Raw genomic sequence first — 18,930 nt, 5'->3', positions numbered from 1 at the left:
CCTGCCCCCACAGAAGGGCCTGTTTCCACACAAGTAAAGCGCCCAGCCCCAGGCTGGTTAAGGAGCCTGTTCACCCTCAGCAATAACCACTTTCCTAGGCATGATCTTGGAGCCAGTCCTGGCAGGGCAGGAGGGGAGAGCCAAGGACAGCTCCTCCTCCACCACCTCCTCCAGACCCAACAGGCCGCCTTGGAGGGAAACTCACCTGGCAGCTGGTGGCGGTGGCAGCTGGGATGCCCGCGGTTGGGTTCTGGCCTCGGGGTGTTCCCTGGGCGCTGTGCCCCTGCGCGGACTGGGGGCGGCCTCGGCGGAGCGCCGTGGTGCGGGCCGCGCGTTCCGGGGGTCGAACTCTTCCTCGGGAATGAGCTCCTCGCAGCGGGCACCGCGGAAACCCGAGCGGCAGACGCAGAGCTGCGGCCGGCTGCAGGACCCCCGGTTCTGGCACGGGGGCTGGCACACGGCTGGGGAGACAGGGAGAGGAGGGTGGTGAGAGCAGGGGCCACGAGACGACTGCCTCCTGGCCGTGGGCATTGGGTTATGGTGACCCCTGGGAAGCCTACATCCCATATGGGGAGAGTGCATGGGTGGGTTTCAGTTCCGGGGAGGAAGGGTAGCAGGTGGTGATTGGTCTCCGCTTTCCCCCCAGCATGAGAGACCTGGATGAAGTCCAGCCTAGGCAGAGGTGGGGCTAAAATTGGTCCATTTTGTCCAAGCCAGCCTGCACCCTTCATCACGGGGCCAGGGCCAGAGCCAGAGGTGCTGTGACGTGCTCAAGGGAGGCCCATGCAGGGACTCACACTAGAACCCAGGGATCTCCCTCCCTCCCCCACCCTCCATGATTGAGCTCCAGAGAACGCATGCTCCACCTCATACTGCATCCTCCAAACTCCATGTCACATTCACCCCATTACTCATTCACTTCCCAGACAGATTTGCAACCCTGCTAGGTGCTGGGATAAGGGCTTGCCATGGGCTTTTCAGACCTGTAAGAAACAGTGATAGGAGGCCAGGGGTCGGGAACACAATCTAGCATCAGGCAAGGTTGCAGAACCTCACACCCAGGAACTCCAGGCCTGTCTAGGGGGTCCTGGAGGTGGGGGCAGGGCATGGGCATGGCACCTCTCTGAAGGGTGAGATGGGAGGGGCTCAAAGGGGCTGGACAGGGACGATCCAGACAGGGCAGCAGCCCAGGCCAGCACAGTGAGCTCCAGGAGGGGCTGGGACCTGCAGCTGAAGGAGGCAGGAGGCAGAGTGAGCCAGGGAGTGGGGACAGACCCACAGGTCATGTCATTTCTGCTGCTCCAGGTGCGTCTGTGCAAACACTATGCTCCACTGCCCTCCTAGCAAGTGCCTAGAGGGTTATGCACTAAACCCCCCTGTCTGAGGTCAAACCCACACATCCACAAGCTTGGAATGACTCTCCCAGAATGCATCTGACTTGTGTCACCTTCTCTCAGAGACCTGCAGTGGCTCCCCAGTACCATTAGGACTGGAGTCTACAGTCAAATCATGAAGAGCTTCCTGAGTCTGAGCCCCCTGGGTCACCTGGCTACAGCCCCAACGCAGCCTCTGCTCTCTCTTGTCTCTGCCTTTGCAGGGGCAGGGTCCCCTCACTGGATCACAGATAACAAGAGTCTAAAGGGCTTCGAAGGCAGCCAATGAGCTGGTGGCAGACAGCCCACATTCCCAAGAGAAGGTGTCCCCTCTCTGTTCAACCCTCTAGGAGACAGCACCAGGGCCCCACGTGCTGAGCCTGAGTCACCAACTAGCTTTAATGGTCTGAGGTTTTGGACTGGCTCTTACTAACTGTGCTCGTGTTATCCCTGGGATGGTTTACACAGATCTCAGTAACAACTGGAGTCCCCATAGCTTCACCCCACAGAGTTAAAGTGATTTGACCTTGGGCCAGTGTCATGGCACAGTAGGTTAAGCTGCTGTCTTCAGTGCCAGCATCTTATATAGGCACCAGGGGTTCAATTCCCAGCTGTTCCACTTCCAATCCATCTCCTTGCTCATGCACCTAGGAAAGTGGCAGCAGATGGCTCAAAGTGCTTGAGCTCCTGCCATCATGTGGGAGTTAAGGCTCCTGGCTTCAGCCTGCTCCAGCCATGGCTGCTGCAGCCATTTGAGGAGTGAACCACTGGATGGAAAATATCTGTGTGTGTGTAACTCTGACTTTAAATAAATAAAAATCTTTAAAAAATATGTAATATGTTTTGTTTTGTGCTGAGTGGCTGTTCCACGAGATTAGAATGTAAACATCTCCTCCCTCGCGTCCCCTAAGGGTCACTCCAGGTATCTATCTATGGAAGGAGCATCCTGGCAGTTTTGACTGGTTTTCCAGAAAGCAAACAAAAACAGAGCTTCTTGTGTGTGTGCTTTCTGTTAGGATATTTTTGCCCTGTAACAAAAGCACCTTTTGTTTTGAAATGCTTTCTTTCCCGTGTTTTTGATGGCAAAATTTTCTTTTTAGTGGAAGATGGTGAAGAACAGCAGCTGTCTTTTTCCTTCCTTAACATCCTCACTTGGGGTGGGGCGGGGGAACGGAAAGTTGGCCATTGTCTGCAACTTAAGAAACTTCTGGAGATTTTACCAATGCTTAAACGCTAGTGACCCTCTGGGAGGAAGCAGCACGAATGGTCTCATGTCTCTTTGTCTCAAGGGAGCCATCCTAGAACACTCCCAGGTCCAATGAGCACAGATTTCAACACCCAAGTGTCCCAAAGGAAATTTGTCATCTCAGCATCACCGGTGCCAGGGACCATTGCACCAAGCCAAGAAAGGCGTGCCAAGGGGACCAGGAAGGGCAGCCCCATGTGGAGCAGTGGGAATTTGAAGAGAGGGTGGGATGAGAAGTCTTCTTGCTCTGCGCTCCCATCTTCCCTACAGAAAGGGGGGAAGTTAGCCCAAGGTGGGGGGGATGTTCACAGTTCAAACCCTAACCCTCATGGACTGATGACTGCCACTGCAAGTGCCCGTACCTGGTCACCTGCAGGTTGATCATCATGGGACAGATCTCTTCTCAGCCCCTTCCTGGTGGGGGACAGCATCCTTGGGCAATGCAGGCCCATGCTGTAGCTCACTCTCCCTGGGCCCTCCTGCCAGCGCCAGCCCTCAGCAACTCACAACTTGGGCTCTGGCAGAATTCTTTTTCTTGCCATCCTTCCCTGGCACCCTCTACTTCAACAAACACTGCATGCACATCAAGTCTGGCCATCAAGGGGGCCAGGTACCAAAAGACACGGAAGATAAGAAGAAATTCCCAAAAGTGCCTAGAAAGGAAAGAGAGAAGGCATTGTTTGTGCGAGCCCCCTGCCCTCCCATCTGTGCCCCTCTGCCTTCACGCTGCTCCAGAGCAGGCAAGTAAACAGGCTTTACTCAGATTTTCCACCCAAAACTCTCAGTTTTGGAAGAAGACCAAGCCAGGAATGGGCAGGCCTGAGGGACATTCTAGAAACAGCTCGTGCTGGGCCGGATCCTCCTAGCATCTGTTCAGCCTCTCTGGTAACCAGCTACTTGGTAGCAGAGAGAACATGAGCTTGGCAGCTGACTGGGACCGGGCTCAGCCACGTGCCAGCTGCATGGCCTCAGGCACATGGCAGCTCATGGAACTGCCTCACCCGGCACCTCGGCTGTCCCACCCATAAAACGGGGCTGATCATTTCTTGAAGAGTAGATCCTGCATGGGACTCTGTACCCCTTAGCTGTGTTGTCTTCCACAACTGTACATTGTAGCTACAAGCCGTCTATAAGTTCCTTAAATGTAACCCAGTTAAAATCAAGTAAAATGAAACATTCAGTGCCTCAGTCTTACCAGCTGTCTCCACAGCTGCCTGTGACTCCTGGCTACCATACTGGACTATGAGAAAGAAATGTCCATTGTCACACGACAATACCTTACCAACCCCCTAAAGGCAAGATGCCCTCAGAGCTGCCCAGCCCTGGTCTCTTAGCCAGAGAAAATCCATGTCAGCTCCATCCACAGCTAGAGTGATGGTTGAGCAAGCACCACAGTACACAGGTGCAGTCCCTCCCCTTCCTTGCCTCCCCCTAACTCACAGGCAGGGCGTTAGTCATTCACTCTCCCGTACCTGTACTCCATCCATGTTCTCTGTGAGGTCCTGTAAGCCTCTCCCTTCTTCCTCCAAGGCTTCAGTACCATGGTCCTGGCCTCTTCTCTACCCAGAAGGCTGCACTTTCTCCAACCCTCCTCCAGTTCTGACCTCTGCCTGGGTGTTCCACCTGAGATCCCCAACTTGGAGACCTTACCTGGCCCCTAGAGTTTGCTCGCTGGGAGGTCCAGCAGCAGCCCTAAGCTGCTTCTCTGTAACCCTGGCCTTTACACAGGAAGGGGGTGCCGACAGCAGGGATGGGGGACCAAATATCCTTCCCCATGCAGACCCTCAGGTCCAGCCACAGCCTCAGCCTGTTCACAGGAGCTGTGTCCCCTCAGGACCTGTCCTCCCAGCTGAGCCTGCCCCAGACAGCAGGAGGAGAAGCCACGGTCAGCCTCAAGGTCTTCACCCTGCTGCTACCTCAGCTGTGCCGGCCAGCCGACTGGGCCTGCTGGAGACAGCACTGGGGACCTGCAGGCCGGCCAAGCGCCCGGCTCCAGAATAGCAGTTGTATTCACATAAAAGCTTCTAATGAGAGAAAGATGCCGTTCTTGGCCCCTTGCGCGTGCTCTGCAGACAGCGTCTGGCAGGCCAAGTGGGCCTCTACCGTTTGGCGGCCGGAGGGGAGGAAGGGAGGGCGTGAGTCAGACCTTGGCCTACAGCCCCTCAGCCTGGACTGCCCTGCTCATTGTATTAACAGATGCTCCAGCGCTGGGAGGAATATGGATATGGGCTTAGGATAGCATGTGGGTGGAGGGGGTCTCTGGCCACAGCTTATGCCACCACTTCCTGAACCAACCAGGGGGCTGTGTCTCCAGTGGCTGCCCCAAAGCTAGAGCAGAATGCCCTGTCGGTCCCTAGCTCCTCCTCTGGGAGGAAACAGGAAAGTGAGAGGAGACAGGCAGGGGACCTGGGACAGCTACTGTGAGATGAGCCCCAGGAAGAAGGGTGTGCAAGACATGAGCCCTCATCCCTCCATGGCAGCACCAGCTCCTCGCCCAGGCCAGAGCAATCAGGAGGGCTAGGAGCTGCAGCTGGGCTGGGGACTCAGAGGAGGCCAGGGTAGAAGCCTGGAGGGGCAAGGGGTATAGTGGGGGCCTGGGGTCCCAACCACGAGCCCTCAGGCCAGGTCCTGCCGCTGGTCTTAGACACAGTCTGGCAGTCAATAGTCAATAACTACTCAGTATCTACTCGGTCAGCACCAGGGCAGTAAACAAGACGAGCACCGGGGCTTCCAAGACAGTCAGAGGCACTCTCCTGAGACAAGTGGGCAGACAGGTGGAATGGGGGAGGTGAGACTGGGTGGAGAAAGAGGCAAGGGGCCAAGTTTGAATGCCAAGGCCAGAGCGGCTGGTAGGAGACTGAGGCACCATTGCCCAGGGTGGGCAGGAGGTAGGCAGGGGAGATGGCTGGCTCCAAAGTAGAGCAATCATGAGTTCGTGTTGGATGAGCAGGGGACACCGAGGGAGGCACCAAGGGCACACGTGCAGTCTGGGGTCAGCGGGCAGTCTGGTGGGGCATGGAGACGGAACTGGGCACATTTAGCTCCAAGGTGGGCTTTCCATTCATGAGAATCCTGTCAGACAGCTGGGGAGCAGAGCAGGAATGAAGGAAGCAAGGGAACCCTGGGCCTGGGGACCCGGGGAAGGAAGCCCAAGGCTCAGCAGTGGGTCGAGGAGAGGCCACAGCCAGGCACCAGGACACAGACCCACAGAGGGGCCACTCATAGGCTTGGAAGAGGGAGGAAGGTGGTCATTTGGTACATCTCTAGCAGGGTGAGCACTGCACAGCATCATTTTATTATTATTATTAATTTTTATTACTTTAAGCTAATTGCCTGGCACAACAGGGCCTGCCAGAGCTCAGTAACAGGTGATAGTTTAGGTTGGCTAGGCTACTATGGCCCCTTCCTAGGGGCAGGAGTTTAGAAGATTGTAGAAAAGCATCACATTAAGATGTTGGGTACTGGGGCTGGCATTGTGGCTCAGTAGGTTAAAACATCTCAGAATCCTGGGGTTTGATTCCTGACTGCTCCATTTCCAATCCAGCTCCCTGCTAATATACCTGAGAAAGCAGCAGAAGATGACCCAAACCCCTGGACCCCTGCACTTAAGTGGGAGATCCAGAGGAGACTCCTGGCTCCTGGCTTTGGCCAAGCCCAGTAATGGCTTTTACAGTCATTTAGGAGAGTGACCCAACAGAAAGATACTTTTCTCTAACTCTGCCTTTCAAATAAATAAGTAAATCTCTAATTTTTTTTAGTTATTTTTATAATTGTTTTATGATACAGTTCCATAGGCTAAAAGTGTTCTTGTAAGGCTATTAGTGGGGGTGAAGGCAGCAAAGCAGGAGTGGGGGTGAGCGACAGGAGCTGGTGATACAGGAAGGAAAGCTCCAGGTCCTACACCTGGCAATGGCGCAATTGGCTGATCCTCTGCCTTGCAAGCTTGAAATCCCGTATGGGTGCTGGTTCCTGTCTCGGCTGTTCCACTTCCCAAAGCAGTAAAGGCTGACGCAATGTGTTGGGTCCCTGTACCCATGTGGGAGACTCAGAAGAAGCTCCTGGCTCCTGGCTTTGGACCGGCTCAGCTCTGGCCATTGCAGCCATTTGGATGAAACCAACAGATGAAAGATCTTCTCTCTGTAAATCTGTCTTTGCAATATAAACAATTATGTAAAAATCTTAAAAAGAAAAATGAAAAGAAAGTGCCAGGTGCCCCATGGATGAGCTGCCCACTGAGTTCCTTAAGCAAGCACAAGCTGAGTGGATATGGGGGATCCACTGCCAACAGGCCATGGGATGGGACTTCACAGGTACCCGGTGGTCAAGGATGTCTCTAAACTCTGGGTGAAGTGTCTCAGGGGGACACCTGCCTGCTCACCAGGGAGGTCCCCGTTGGTCCTTGTTGGAACCGCATCATTTGAAAGAGAGGCAGAGGCAGAGAAAGAAGGGTTCAACAATACTCGTATTTGTGAGTTCACTCCCCACGGCCCACAATACCCAGAGAGGAGTCAGGACAAACCAGGAGCTAGGAACTCCATATGGTCTCCCATGTAGGTGGCAGAGACCCAGGTGCTTGAGCCTTCATCTGCTGCTTCCCAAGGTGTGTGTGTGCATTAGCAGACAGCTAGGAAGGACTAGTACTGGTGCTCAGGCAGTCGAGCAGGGAGTCCCAGCTCCAGCAATCCTCACAGCGTGTCCACAGCTGCTCCCTGAGCAGACAGCATGGTGGTGAGGCCCTGTGCTCTGGAGCCAGGCTATTGGATTCACCTTCAGGCTCTGCCAGTGCCCGGCTGTGTGCCAATACCACAGGGGTGGGCATTCAGTCCAGAGGTTCAATCTCCATATATAATAGGAGTGCCTGGGATTGCGTTCAAGTTCTGCTTCTGATTCCAGCCTCCTGCTAATGCATGCCCCAAGAGGCAGTAGGTGAGGGCTCAAGTCACTGGATCTGTTGCCCACACGGAGTTCCTGATTCCCTGCTTTAGCTTGACCTAGATCTGGCCATTACAGGCATTTAGAGAATAAACCAGCAGGTGAGAATTCTGTCTGTCTGCCTTTCTGTGTGTGTGTGTGTGTGTGTTTATCCTTCCATCTCTCTTCCTTTCAACTAAATATGATTGTAAAATTAATAATATAACATGCTTGACACAGCCCTCAACACACAGCAGGAGCTACAGGACAGCGTCGTCACTGAGCTCCACCAGATGACTCAATACAGCATCGACCCTCGCATCACATCTGGGAGAAATGCTCAACTGCCCAACCACCCTGAGCCAGGAACCAGGCACCTGCTCCTCCCAGAATCCGATGCACAGGGTCTTAAATTTGAACCTCGCTGCACAGTAGGGTGGGAACTAGGGAGCTGTGGTCCACCCTGAAACCCCTAGAGCAGCAGCAGCAGCTGTTGGCATACTCTTCTGCCCCAGGGATTCAGGCTATAACCAAAGATGTCTGCCTGGGGTCAGGGTGAGGATGAAGCCAGCCTGAGACAGATGTTTATCCCCACAGAGTCACTCCCACCCTGAAGGCCAGGCCATGCCACAGTCAGCTGCTTCCCCAAATATGTAAGCACAGAAGTCTCTAAGGAGAGCCGGCACAGCCACAGAAGGAGAGGCAAAGAGAGCCCTGAGACCAGAGGAAGGGACCACAGCCCAGCTCCAGACGCCTCCTCCTGCAGGGAGGTAGGAGAGTACTGACCCCGTGCTCCCAGGAGTCCCATAGTTGGTGCAAGGCAGATGGCAGCAGGCCACCTGGGTAATGATCTAGCACATCATGGTGACTGGAGTGGGAGGCGGCAGGACTATCCTGTGTGTGGGCGGTAAGCCAGGGAGAGACTGTGTCTCTGCATGGATCTGGAAGGAGACTTCACTATTGGCACACCCCTCATGCATGGAGCAGCTAGCTGGGAATCAGGAACATTCCTGGCCTTAGCAGTTGCCCTCCAGCTAGGAGGGCCGCCGTGGAGAGGGGAGGGGGAGAGATAGCCAGCTGTTGGGGTGTGCAGCCAAAAGCTCCATATTGCGCAGTGCCCTGGACCCAGCCATCCAGACCAACACCCTGGTGCCCACGTGCTTCTCATTAGGCTCATTAGCAGCAAAACAGCAACAAGCAAACAGCCAAAAGACTGGCTGATCAGCACACAGCCCTCTAGCAGACAAGGCCACTGCCACCAAGCTGCCACCACCAGCCAGCGGGGTGGAGAGGGACCAGGCAGGATGGACAGCCCCAGGGTAGGCAGGGAGTAGCAGGTGACAGGGCCAGGAAAGGGGGACACAAGGACAGTGGGGAAGGGTGCCATCCTGGAGCAATGCCCTGGTGAGGCTGTGACAACCAACATGCTCTCCCAGCCTTGAGTCCCCCGTGTGGAAACTGTAGTTTGGCAGCAGGGAACACTGGGCAATCATGAGCAAATTAGAAACTGGGAACCTCGTGGTTTGGCAGATCTGAGCCAGCCTCCCCCAATCCCATCCTGCAGGCAGAGGAGCGAAGTCCCCACCCCGGGAAGTCATGGGGCTCCGGCTGCCAGCCCGACCTCAACCACACTCTGCATGCTGCAGACCCTCCAGGTCACACCAGCCCATGGTTCCCTCCTTCTCGGAGTCCCTCCCAGTCCCTGAAGGCCAAGGACCGGTTCCATCAGAATCCCCAGGAAGCAGTCAGCTTGGGGGTCGCAGTCCGTCCCAGCTCTGCTGAAACTAAACCTGCCCCAGGACTTCCTGCCATGGACCCTAAACTGTAGCAGGCATTCAGTGAGTGAACCCACAGATGAAATATCTCCCTCTCTGTCTCTCCTTCTCTATTAACTGCTTTTCAAATAAATAAATCTTTTAAAAATGTTGCAATCAGGAACCTAGTGGCTAAAGTCCTCGTCTTGTAAACACCAGGATATGGGTGCCAGTTCGTGTCCCAGCTGCTCCACTTCCCTTCTAGCTCCCTGCTTCTGGCCTGGGAGAGCAGTCAAGGATGACCCAATACCTTGAGACCCTGCACCCATGTGGGAGACCCAGAAGAAGCTCCAGGTTCCTGGCTTCAGATCAACTCAGCTCTGGGCGCTGCAGGTGCTTGGGGAGTAAACCAGTGGATGGAAGATCTTTCTCTCTGTGTCTCTCCTGCTCTCTATAAATCTGCCTTTCTAATAAAAATAAATACATCTTTAAAAAAAAAAAGTTGCAACCAGGTCCAGTGCAATGGCTCAGTGGCTAAATTCTCAACTTACATATGCTGGGATCCTATATGGGCATTGGTTCATGACTTGATTGCTCCACTTCCCATCCAGCTCCCTCCCTGCCCATGGCCTGGGAAAGCACTAGAGGACGGCCCAAAACTTTGGGACTCTGCATCCACATGGGATACTCAGAAGAAGCTCCTGGCTTCGGATTATTTCAGCTCCAGTCATTGTGGCCATTTGGAAGAGAACCACACAGAGGATCTTTCTTTTCTTCTCTCTGTAAACCTGCCCTTCCAATAAATAAATAAATAAGTATATGTGTACATATATATAGCAACCTATGCCTGCCTTCTTCATAACACACATTTTTTGTGTGAATTTGTGAAGTTCTTCATACTAGTCTATGAATAGCCAACCAGCAAGTATAGGGAGTCTTCAAAAAGTGCATGAAAAGTTCATGTTATGAAAAAACTATGTGTGGACTCCAAATTCCTTTGCATCAAAGTAAACTCATCCTTGAATTTCATTTTCCAAGAACTTTTCGAAGTGTCCTCATCTACTGTCATCCCAGACCCCAGGTGCAGGTAGCAGAGTGTAAGCTGTCGCTATGGCTTCCAGATTTATTTCTCTATTGAAGGAGAGAGATCTTCCATCTGCTGGTTTATTCCCAAAAAGACCATAATGCCTAGGCCAGACCATAGCTGGGAGCCTGGAACTCTGTCTGGGTCTCCTATGTGAATGGCAAAGGTCTAACAAACACTTGGACCATCCTTTTCTGCTTTCTCGTTAGCAGAGAGCTGAATTACAAGTGGAGCAGCCAGAACATGAAACAGCATCCATACAGGATGCCAGCATTGGAGGCAGTAGCTGAACTCACTGCACCTTAGGTAAGTTTTCCAAAGAGGCTCCTGGAGTCAGGTGATCCACGATCAATTCCTAGCGCTGCATTTCCTGGCCATAGGTGACCTTGGGCAACTACTTGTCTGTGCCTTTAAGAGGCTCGTGAGACTGGCTGCATAATGTGCACCTTACACAAAGCGCTTGCTGCAGAGGTGGTGGCCTCTGTCTTCGTTGCCACTGCCTTTGAAGCCACTGGTGGAGGGGTCCATGGCGGAGGCCCCAGCTCCTCCATCCTCACCTTCAATTTCACATAGCAATGACAATTTCTATCTCTGCTCTCATTTGGGTCACCTGCTAAGTGGCAGAGCAGGCCAAGAGAAGACTGCTGCAGGTGTAGGGTCCACACCCCAATGATCATCATGTGGCCCAGAGCACTGGGCACAGGCCCACACTGCCCAGCTGGGGGACCAGGGAGAAGGCGAATTCCCAATGCACACAAATGGGGTCCTCGGGACCACATAGGGTGGAGCACTTAGAGCCAGACATGTTCTGCAGACACAGGCAACAGCGCCCGCACCCTGAGGACCTGGTGCACAGGCGGAGGGAGTGCAGGAAGCTTTAGAAGCTGGGAGCAGGTGCTTGCTTTGACATGTTCCTTCCCATTGGAGACATCTTCAGTCTCCTCCAGCCATTTCAGACACCTCTGGGCTGAAGTCGCTGGCCCCAGCCTGCCCCACGGGAGACAGAGAGGACAGGGTGGGAGGCACTCACGTTTGAGACAGTGGTTGGTGCTGTTGGCTCTGGTCCATCCTGGGCAGCACTGTCCCCCGCAGACGTTCCTCCTGTGGGTCACCAACATAGGATCAGTACAAGGATGCTAAGCGCTGACACCTGTTGGCCCCACCCCCTACAGAGGTGGGGCTGGGATGGGGGAACAGCAGGACTGGGAAAGATTGTCCCCAAGGGGCCAAGGCGCAGGCACCACACATGGCTAAGGGACAGGACTGTGCCAATCTAACACTGAATTCTGAGTCTGCTGTCTTGGCACATCCCCAAGGCAGCTCCCTGGTGCCCGCTGTCCAGCCTGCCTGCTCGGGGTCTGTGACCATTTAACCAGGGAAAAATGCACACCACCTGATGCCAAGACAGCCAAAAGGACCACAATCATCTAGACGACATACAGGCCGGCTCAGCGAGGCTCAGGCACTTGCTCCAGCGATCCAGAAGCAAAGAGCCTCAGCTCAGTCCAGACCTGGGCTGGCTCTTGGCTTCCATTTTTGCTCACTGAAACACAAACAGTGCACCCTTGCTGGCCCCATAGATGCTGATCCTCTCAGAGAAGCTGGGGGACACGCCTGAAGCAGGCCTGAAGACACATGGAAGCATCACCTGCCACCAAAGTTACACACAGAGGTGCCCCGGCCTTTGGCAGGCCACAAGGAACAGGGCTCCAGAACTGCGTAAGGAAAACTTACAAGGCAGCAAGATTGTCGGAGGGTACAGTGGGGGACCTGATTACCCTGCTCCACCTTGGTGCTGGCACTGAGGGCACCCAAAGGAGACACCAAATCTGGGGTATCACCTACCCCAACCCAAATGCCTCTGGCATCGGCAGCACCAGTGAGGGCTCCCTGGGACTGACTCCAGCTTCATGCTTCGGGTGCGGGCCTGAGGGACACTGACAAGGTCTCCTGCAGTCCCACAAGCACCCACTGACACTGGCCAGAGGGAGAGACTGAGGGTAGAGCCTGGTGGTCATGGCTGGGCTCCTGGTGGCCAGCGCCACAAGCATCTGGTCCCACTTAGGAGTTTGTTTGACATTGAAGTGGACCCCAAAGCCTGTGCGGTTTTGGGAGCCTTTCAAAGAATTCAAAATCACATTCCTGGAGCTTAAACAAGCTGAGGTCCATTCCTGGCCCTTTGGTCCAAAGTTGTGGGGAACTGCCTTCCAAGGGCACCCCCACAACGTTCCGCCACCTTCGATGGCCTGCTGGCTTCAAGGAGGTGCCTTGAACACCAAGGCTGGAGTCACTGGGGTCTGGGGAAGGGGCTGTTCTCGCCATGCAGGGCTCAGTAGTGTGAACCCCGGTGGAAGGGGCATCATCACCCCGGTAGTGGCCAGGAGGCCTCCTCGGGCCTGGACACTCTGAGGAAAAAACAGGATGCAGACCCTGGGAGTCTGCTCAGGGTACCCAGATGGAAAGAAATGAGGGGCCTGGCACAGCTGCATGGCATGCTGCCCAGCCCAAGGAGGCAACCAAGCCAGCTGTCATTCCAGAGCCCTTCAGGATGGCTTCGCAGCTGGTTGGGCGGGGGGCAGGAGAGAGGCAGAGAGGCTGACCTGGCTACAGGAGATCCCCAAGGGATGTCAGGACACATGGACACTGCCCAGAACCACCAGCAGAGGGGTTAGCTGAGAGAGTCAGGGGCCATGTGATAGCCTCTGAGAGGTCCCTTTTGAGGCCAATGCAAAAGTTTTAGATGTGGGGCCCACCAGGAGGTGGCTGTGCTAGTGGATCTGGCTGGCAGGGGGGACGAGTGTGATGGTCTGGGATTCTGGCCTCCCGTGTCAGGTCAGAGTTCACACGAGCCAATTCTCCCAACTGACACTGAGCCACCATTAGCTGCCCACCATGTGGTCACATTGCTGTGGACACAGCCGAGGAGCAGCCTGGAACACACCCAGGTACGGCAGCACCTCCCACGGCTCCCCCTGACCAGGCGGCCAGAGGCTCCTGTCACCCTGCCCATCCCCATCCACTGCAGAGGACACAAGGTCAGCCACGTCTTCCCTCAAGCGGTCCCTCTGTTGCCCAAGCCCGGCTTCACCTGCGCACTCACTGACATCCTTGGCATGCTACAGGACTGCCAAGTCAGATGTCCCTACCTTGATAGCACGCCTGCCCTGACACCTGCCCAGTCCCCACCCCAGGTTCCAGAGGCTGCGAGTGGGGAGGCTGAGTTCTCTGGGGTTGCGGGTTTTCTGTGGCTCTGTGTGGGGGGCAGAGGGGGGGTCTTCTTTTTCCATTTTGCACCTCTGCAATCCCACATAGTGCCCACCCCACAGTACAAACTGCCAGCATCCTAACACTTGGCTCACGCAGGCGCTCCACCCTTCAATCTACTACAATGATACGAAGTTTTCCTTTCCATCAGGAATTTACTCATATAGAAGAATGAGTGCAGCCCTTTTTGTAATAGCAAAACGCAATCTGAAGATCCCAAGCCAGGAGGATAGACAAAGCCATGCTATACTCAGACGAGGGCATAATGGACAACAGTTAAAGAAGAATGAATCTGAGTGAGTTGTACATTAACATGATTAAATCTCGGACATGTAGCAACGAGGGGCACAAATTGTGAAAGAATACAATAGAGTTATCAATGATCTAAATTTAACCATGTAAAAGTCGAATTGTGTATCACGAGCACTCACATCTATACCCTGAAAACACGAATTGGAGGGGTGAGAGTTTAGTCTGGCAGTTAAGACACGCTGGGATGCCTGCATCCTATGGGGTGTTTGGGTTCAAGTCCCACTGCCTCCCCTGACTCCAGCTTCCTGCTAATGCACACCCTGGGAGGCAGTGGGGATGACTCAAGCAGTTGAAGTCCTGCCTCTATCCATGTGAGAGACCTGAATCACGTCCTTGGCTGTCGGTTCTTGACTTTGTCCTGGCCCAGCCCCAGCTGTATTGGGCCTTTGAGCAGGTCAGCACATGGCTTTGCTCTCTTTCTCTCTCTCCCCTTCCTCACAGATAACATATTTTAAAAATTATATGCACTAGGGCCTGGCGTGATAGCCTAGTGATTAAATCCTTGTCTTGCAACTGCTGCGATCCCATATGGACACCAGTTCATATCCCGGCTGGCCCTCTTCCCATCCAGCTCCCTGCTTGTGGCCTGGGAAAGCAGTTGAGGACGGCCCAAAGCCTTGGGACCCTGCACCCGCGTGGGAGACCTGGAAGAAGCTCCTGGCTCCTGGGGTTGGATTGGTTCAGCTCCAGCCACTGCAGCCACTTGAGGAGTGAACCAGTTAGATGGAAGATCGTTCTCTCTCTATCTCCTTCTCTCTGTATATCTGGCTTTCCAATAAACATAAATAAATCTTAAAAACAAATTGTATGCATGAGCATTAACTAAATCTGAGGAACCAGATAACTGTGGGAAGAGACAGAGGCAAATTTATAGAGGAAATTTCAATTCAACTAAGAATATTTAAAACTGGGTTGGGTATTCAGCCTAACAGTGAAGACATCCCAGTGCCTGGGTTCAATACTTGGCTCCTGCTCCTGACTCCAGCTTCCCACTGTGAGCAGTGATAGCTCAAGGGACAGTTACTGCGACCTGGATGAATTCTTGGGTCCCAGTTTTGACCCCTCCCAGGCCTTAGCTAGGGTTGGGGAGTGTGAATCAACAGATGGGAACTCGCTCCCTGTGTCTTTCTACCTCTCAAATGAAGACAGAAATATTTTTAAATTAGAAGCAAAATATAATAAAGTATTGAGATTTGGTAAAGCTGGACTGTGAATTTTAATATTTCCAATATGTTTATCATTTTCCAAAAACTTTGTCTTTTAAAACTCCAGTTCCAGGGCCCGGCGCGGTGGCGCAAGTGGTTAAAGGTCCTCGCCTTGCACGCCCGGGATCCCATATGGCCGCCGGTTCTAATCCCGGCAGCCCCGCTTCCCTTCCAGCTCCCTGCCTGTTGCCTGGGAAAGCAATCAAGGACGGCCCAAGCTTTGGGACCCTGCACCCGCGTGGGAGACCTGGAAGAGGCTCCTGGCTTCGGATCGGCATAGTATCGGCCGTTGCGCTCACTTGGGGAGTGAATCATCGGACGGAAGATCTTCCTCTCTGTCTCTCCTCTCTGTAAATCCGCCTTTCCAATAAAAAAAATAATAATAATAAAACTCCAGTTCCAGCTAATATTTTAACAGCATAGAAACTTAAAAAACAATATTAGAATCGGAGAGAAATGCTATGAAGGTCATGCCATGGCTTAAAAGTCTCCCGTAGACTGTAAACTTAATTAGTACAGAAACTGTGTTGGCCCCGGTCACAGCTCTAACCCAAACATTTAGTGCCGTGCCTGGCACATACTTGAAAAATCTTTGTTCTGCGCACTAAATTCCAACCACATTGAAAGTACCATGAGGACACAATCTGCCTTGGCCACTGCTTGGGGTCCAGCACAGCCTAGCATTCCTCGCCCCAATGAAAACTACCCGGCAGCACTGATGCAGTTCCGGAATTCACCAGCAGGTGGCACTTAGTCATTGGCTCCATATATCCCACCAGGCCAAGGTCAAAGCAGTGGGCCTGGCCCAAAGCCACAAGCCAGAATGGACTTGGAGATGAAGTCAGTGGACAAGACTGCCACTCTGAACCCTCCCCAGCTGACCAGAGTTCCAGGAGAACCTACTCTTTATGGAAGCTGCATAGAGGACGATGCCAGGGAGGCACCAATGCCAGTCTGTGCTGATCAGTGTGCACTGCAGACAGCAAGTACTTGCAGGTGGCACCCAGCCCATACTCCTGCACACCTCTGCATGTCTACCAGCCTCACAGCCACAATCTACTCGGCTCACCCACAGCTCATTTCATAAACCCTGATGGTGCCCCATCCAATCCCCACCCCGTATCCCCCAGGTTTCTCTCCCACCAGAATGCCTACAGGATAAGCCCCTCCATCATGCTGCAAGAGAACCCTCCAACACTTATCATGAAGTTTCTAGTTCTGGAAAGCTGCATACTTGTATATGTCCATGTCTCCAATTTGAATGTTTTAAACATTCATTTATGGCCATCTATGTGAGTTCTTTCTCCTGGATTGCTCCCCGAAATGACACCCAAGGTTAGGCCAGGAGCCAGAATTTTGATCTAGTTCTTGCATATGGGTGACAGCAGCCCTGGCACTTGAGCCATCCTCTGCTGCTCACCCAGGAGCAAGCAGCAGGAAGCTAGACTGTAAGTCTGGGGTTGGAGCAAGACTCTGGTGTGAGCTGCAGGCAGCCAAGGCTGTGGCTGCCCCTGCTACACTGCACCATCCACCTTGTCCCTCCAACTTGCTTTCTGTAGTTGGGCTGCTATGGCCCGTGGGCCCCCAGCCCCTTTCCCACACTCCTTCTTTGGAAGCACCTGTCCTCCTGCACAGGTCAAGAGAGGAAGATGAGAACAGCAGGTGTGTGTGAACATCTGCTGAATGCTCTGCCCGTGTGCCGTGTCCGGGTCTAACCCGGTGCCCCTTCTCGGGCAGCAGGGAGTTCACTGGCTCCTACAGGCATCATTCAGCAAACGCCAACCATGTTTGCAGGCATGGTCTGAGCGCTGGTAAGACAGGAACAAGCAATGCCAAGCCCTTACAGTTTGCACTAGGATGGGCTGGAAGGCCAGAACCCCCAACCCAGAAACAGAACATGTCAGATGGAACGAGGTGTATAAACCCTCTGGGAGGGTGCCTCATTGGGGCAGAAAGGGGGGCAGGGCAGGCTTCTTGAATCCAGATCTGAATGAGGCCAGTGCTGCCCTAGCCAAGTTCAACAGTGCAAGCCCTTCATGCTGCTCTCCAGCACTGGACCCCACTAGAAACCACCCCCACCCCAGCCCCGACGGGCTGCCTATTCCAGACTTGTCAAGGATGCCCCCCACACGGCCCCCATCCCAACACACACACACACACACAGTGCCCACCTTCACTGTGAAAATGCCTATTATACTCGGGCCAGGCCATGACGATCCGGGGTTGAGGGTCTGGGTGAGGGGCCTGCACCCTGAGATAGTGCCCCTCAATGTGAGCAATGGTGTGACACCCCAAGAGGATTGGAAGGAAGCTTAGCCCTACAAGTCATGCTGATACATATTCTTGGCTTACACACTGGGTCCACTGGGCTGGAGCCACATCCGGGTGGGCATCCTGCCCCAAGTGTTCCTAAGCGCGCACTCATTCCCACACCCACAAGAGCCCCAAGCCACTCACTCCTCCCGGCGCACGGTTACGCTGCCAGTCTCCTATCCCAAAATGCCACCCACCTTTCGGCCCCGGTTCAACCTCCCTGGACCTCCAGCGCCTGTTGTGCCCACCCGGTGCCCCCTTCGATCCCTACCCCACCCCCTCAAGAGCCGGTGGCGCAGCTGGCTTCTGTGTGCCAGAACACGCGGACAGAAGAGCCCGTGCATACACAAGGGTGCCCCGTGTGGGGACCGAGCGTCGAGGTTCGCGGCGAGCCGGCCAAGAAGGGTGAAGACTGGCTCGCTCTTCGTCCAAACACCTCGAAAGCCGGTCCGAGCCGCGAGCCTGGCTCTGGAAACTCTGGCCTGCTTCCCCCGCGGAGCTGAGGAACGACCCGGTGCCCGCTCCCGGCTCCCGCGCACCCCCTGCCCCAATGAGCGCGCGAGAGCTCCGGCGCCTGTGATTTGAACCCCCGCCTCCCCATCTACCTTTCCCTCTCCGGTGCTCACCCTGTGAGCCGCCCTCGCGGCGCCGCCGGGGGCCGTTGTGGGGTCCGAAGGCGCGTGAGGGCCGGCGCCGCCCGGCTCCAGGCTGCGGGCTGCGGCTGGCCCGGGGCGCTGCTTCTCCGATTCTGCGCAGGTGGCTGGATTCGGCGCAGCGAGTGCTGCGCGCGGGACGGCCTCCTGGCCTCGGCCTCGGGGAGCCTCCTGGGGCTCCCCCAGCCCGGCTGCGTCCGCTCCGCGGGCGGCAAGCCCGGGACGGGCGGGTCCTGCTCGCGGAACAGGCTGTACACCTTGGCTGCAGCTGCTGATGCGGGGTGGCTGGCTCCAGGGCGCCGCAGCCGAGCCGCGTCCCTGCCAGCCAGCTCGTATCTCCCCACCGGGTCCCTCTGGGCATGACCCATGGCCACCAGGAGGACCAGGATGAGCTGCGGCAGGAAGCCCTTTCGGGGGTTCCAGCAGGTGCCCGCCGGGCGGCTGGAGGTGGCCGGTGACCCCATGGCACCGAGGAGAGCAGAGTGCGCTGGGGCGACCAAGGGGGGCTTAGTCGTCGGAGCGTCCGGCCGCCCGCGGACCGCCCTGCTGACTCGCCCGGGCAGCAACCGGCTTCTGCTCGTCTAGGGGATTCCTGGGGCAGCCGGTGGGAGCGGGGAGGGGGTCCACGCTGTCCCCACAAAGCCTGGAGTTGGCGCTGCGACTCCCTCTGCAGCCGTCCGAAGGGGACTCGGAGGGTTTTTATTTTTGGAAACCTCCTCCTGCTTTTTCGGCTCTTTTATCCACACCATGCCCCTTCCTCGGAGGGACAGCTCGGCCCCCTCATTACGGGAGAGGGAGACAGAGGAATTCCAGCA

At 55.0% G+C, this 18,930-nt stretch overlaps 1 protein-coding gene across 1 annotated transcript in view; it reads right to left on the bottom strand.

Moving 5' to 3' along the window:
• LTBP2 (latent transforming growth factor beta binding protein 2) overlaps positions 1-18,717 on the bottom strand; it is a 76,883-nt gene extending 58,166 nt beyond the window's left edge. The window contains exons 1-3 of the mRNA XM_040975288.1: positions 18,089-18,717; positions 11,399-11,469; positions 206-461 (exon numbers count right to left, since the gene is read on the bottom strand). Coding sequence (XP_040831222.1) covers positions 206-461; positions 11,399-11,469; positions 18,089-18,579 — 818 coding nt within the window. The 5' untranslated portion in view covers positions 18,580-18,717. The remainder of the gene's footprint in view (positions 1-205; positions 462-11,398; positions 11,470-18,088) is intronic.
• Between the last annotated feature and the right edge of the window lie 213 nt (positions 18,718-18,930).

The sequence above is a fragment of the Ochotona curzoniae genome, unplaced genomic scaffold (genome assembly GCF_017591425.1).
Source record: "Ochotona curzoniae isolate NIBS_2020 unplaced genomic scaffold, NIBS_Ocur_1.0 contig_2688, whole genome shotgun sequence".
Lineage (NCBI taxonomy): Eukaryota > Metazoa > Chordata > Mammalia > Lagomorpha > Ochotonidae > Ochotona > Ochotona curzoniae.
This window is presented reverse-complemented; position numbering and strand designations above follow the sequence as displayed.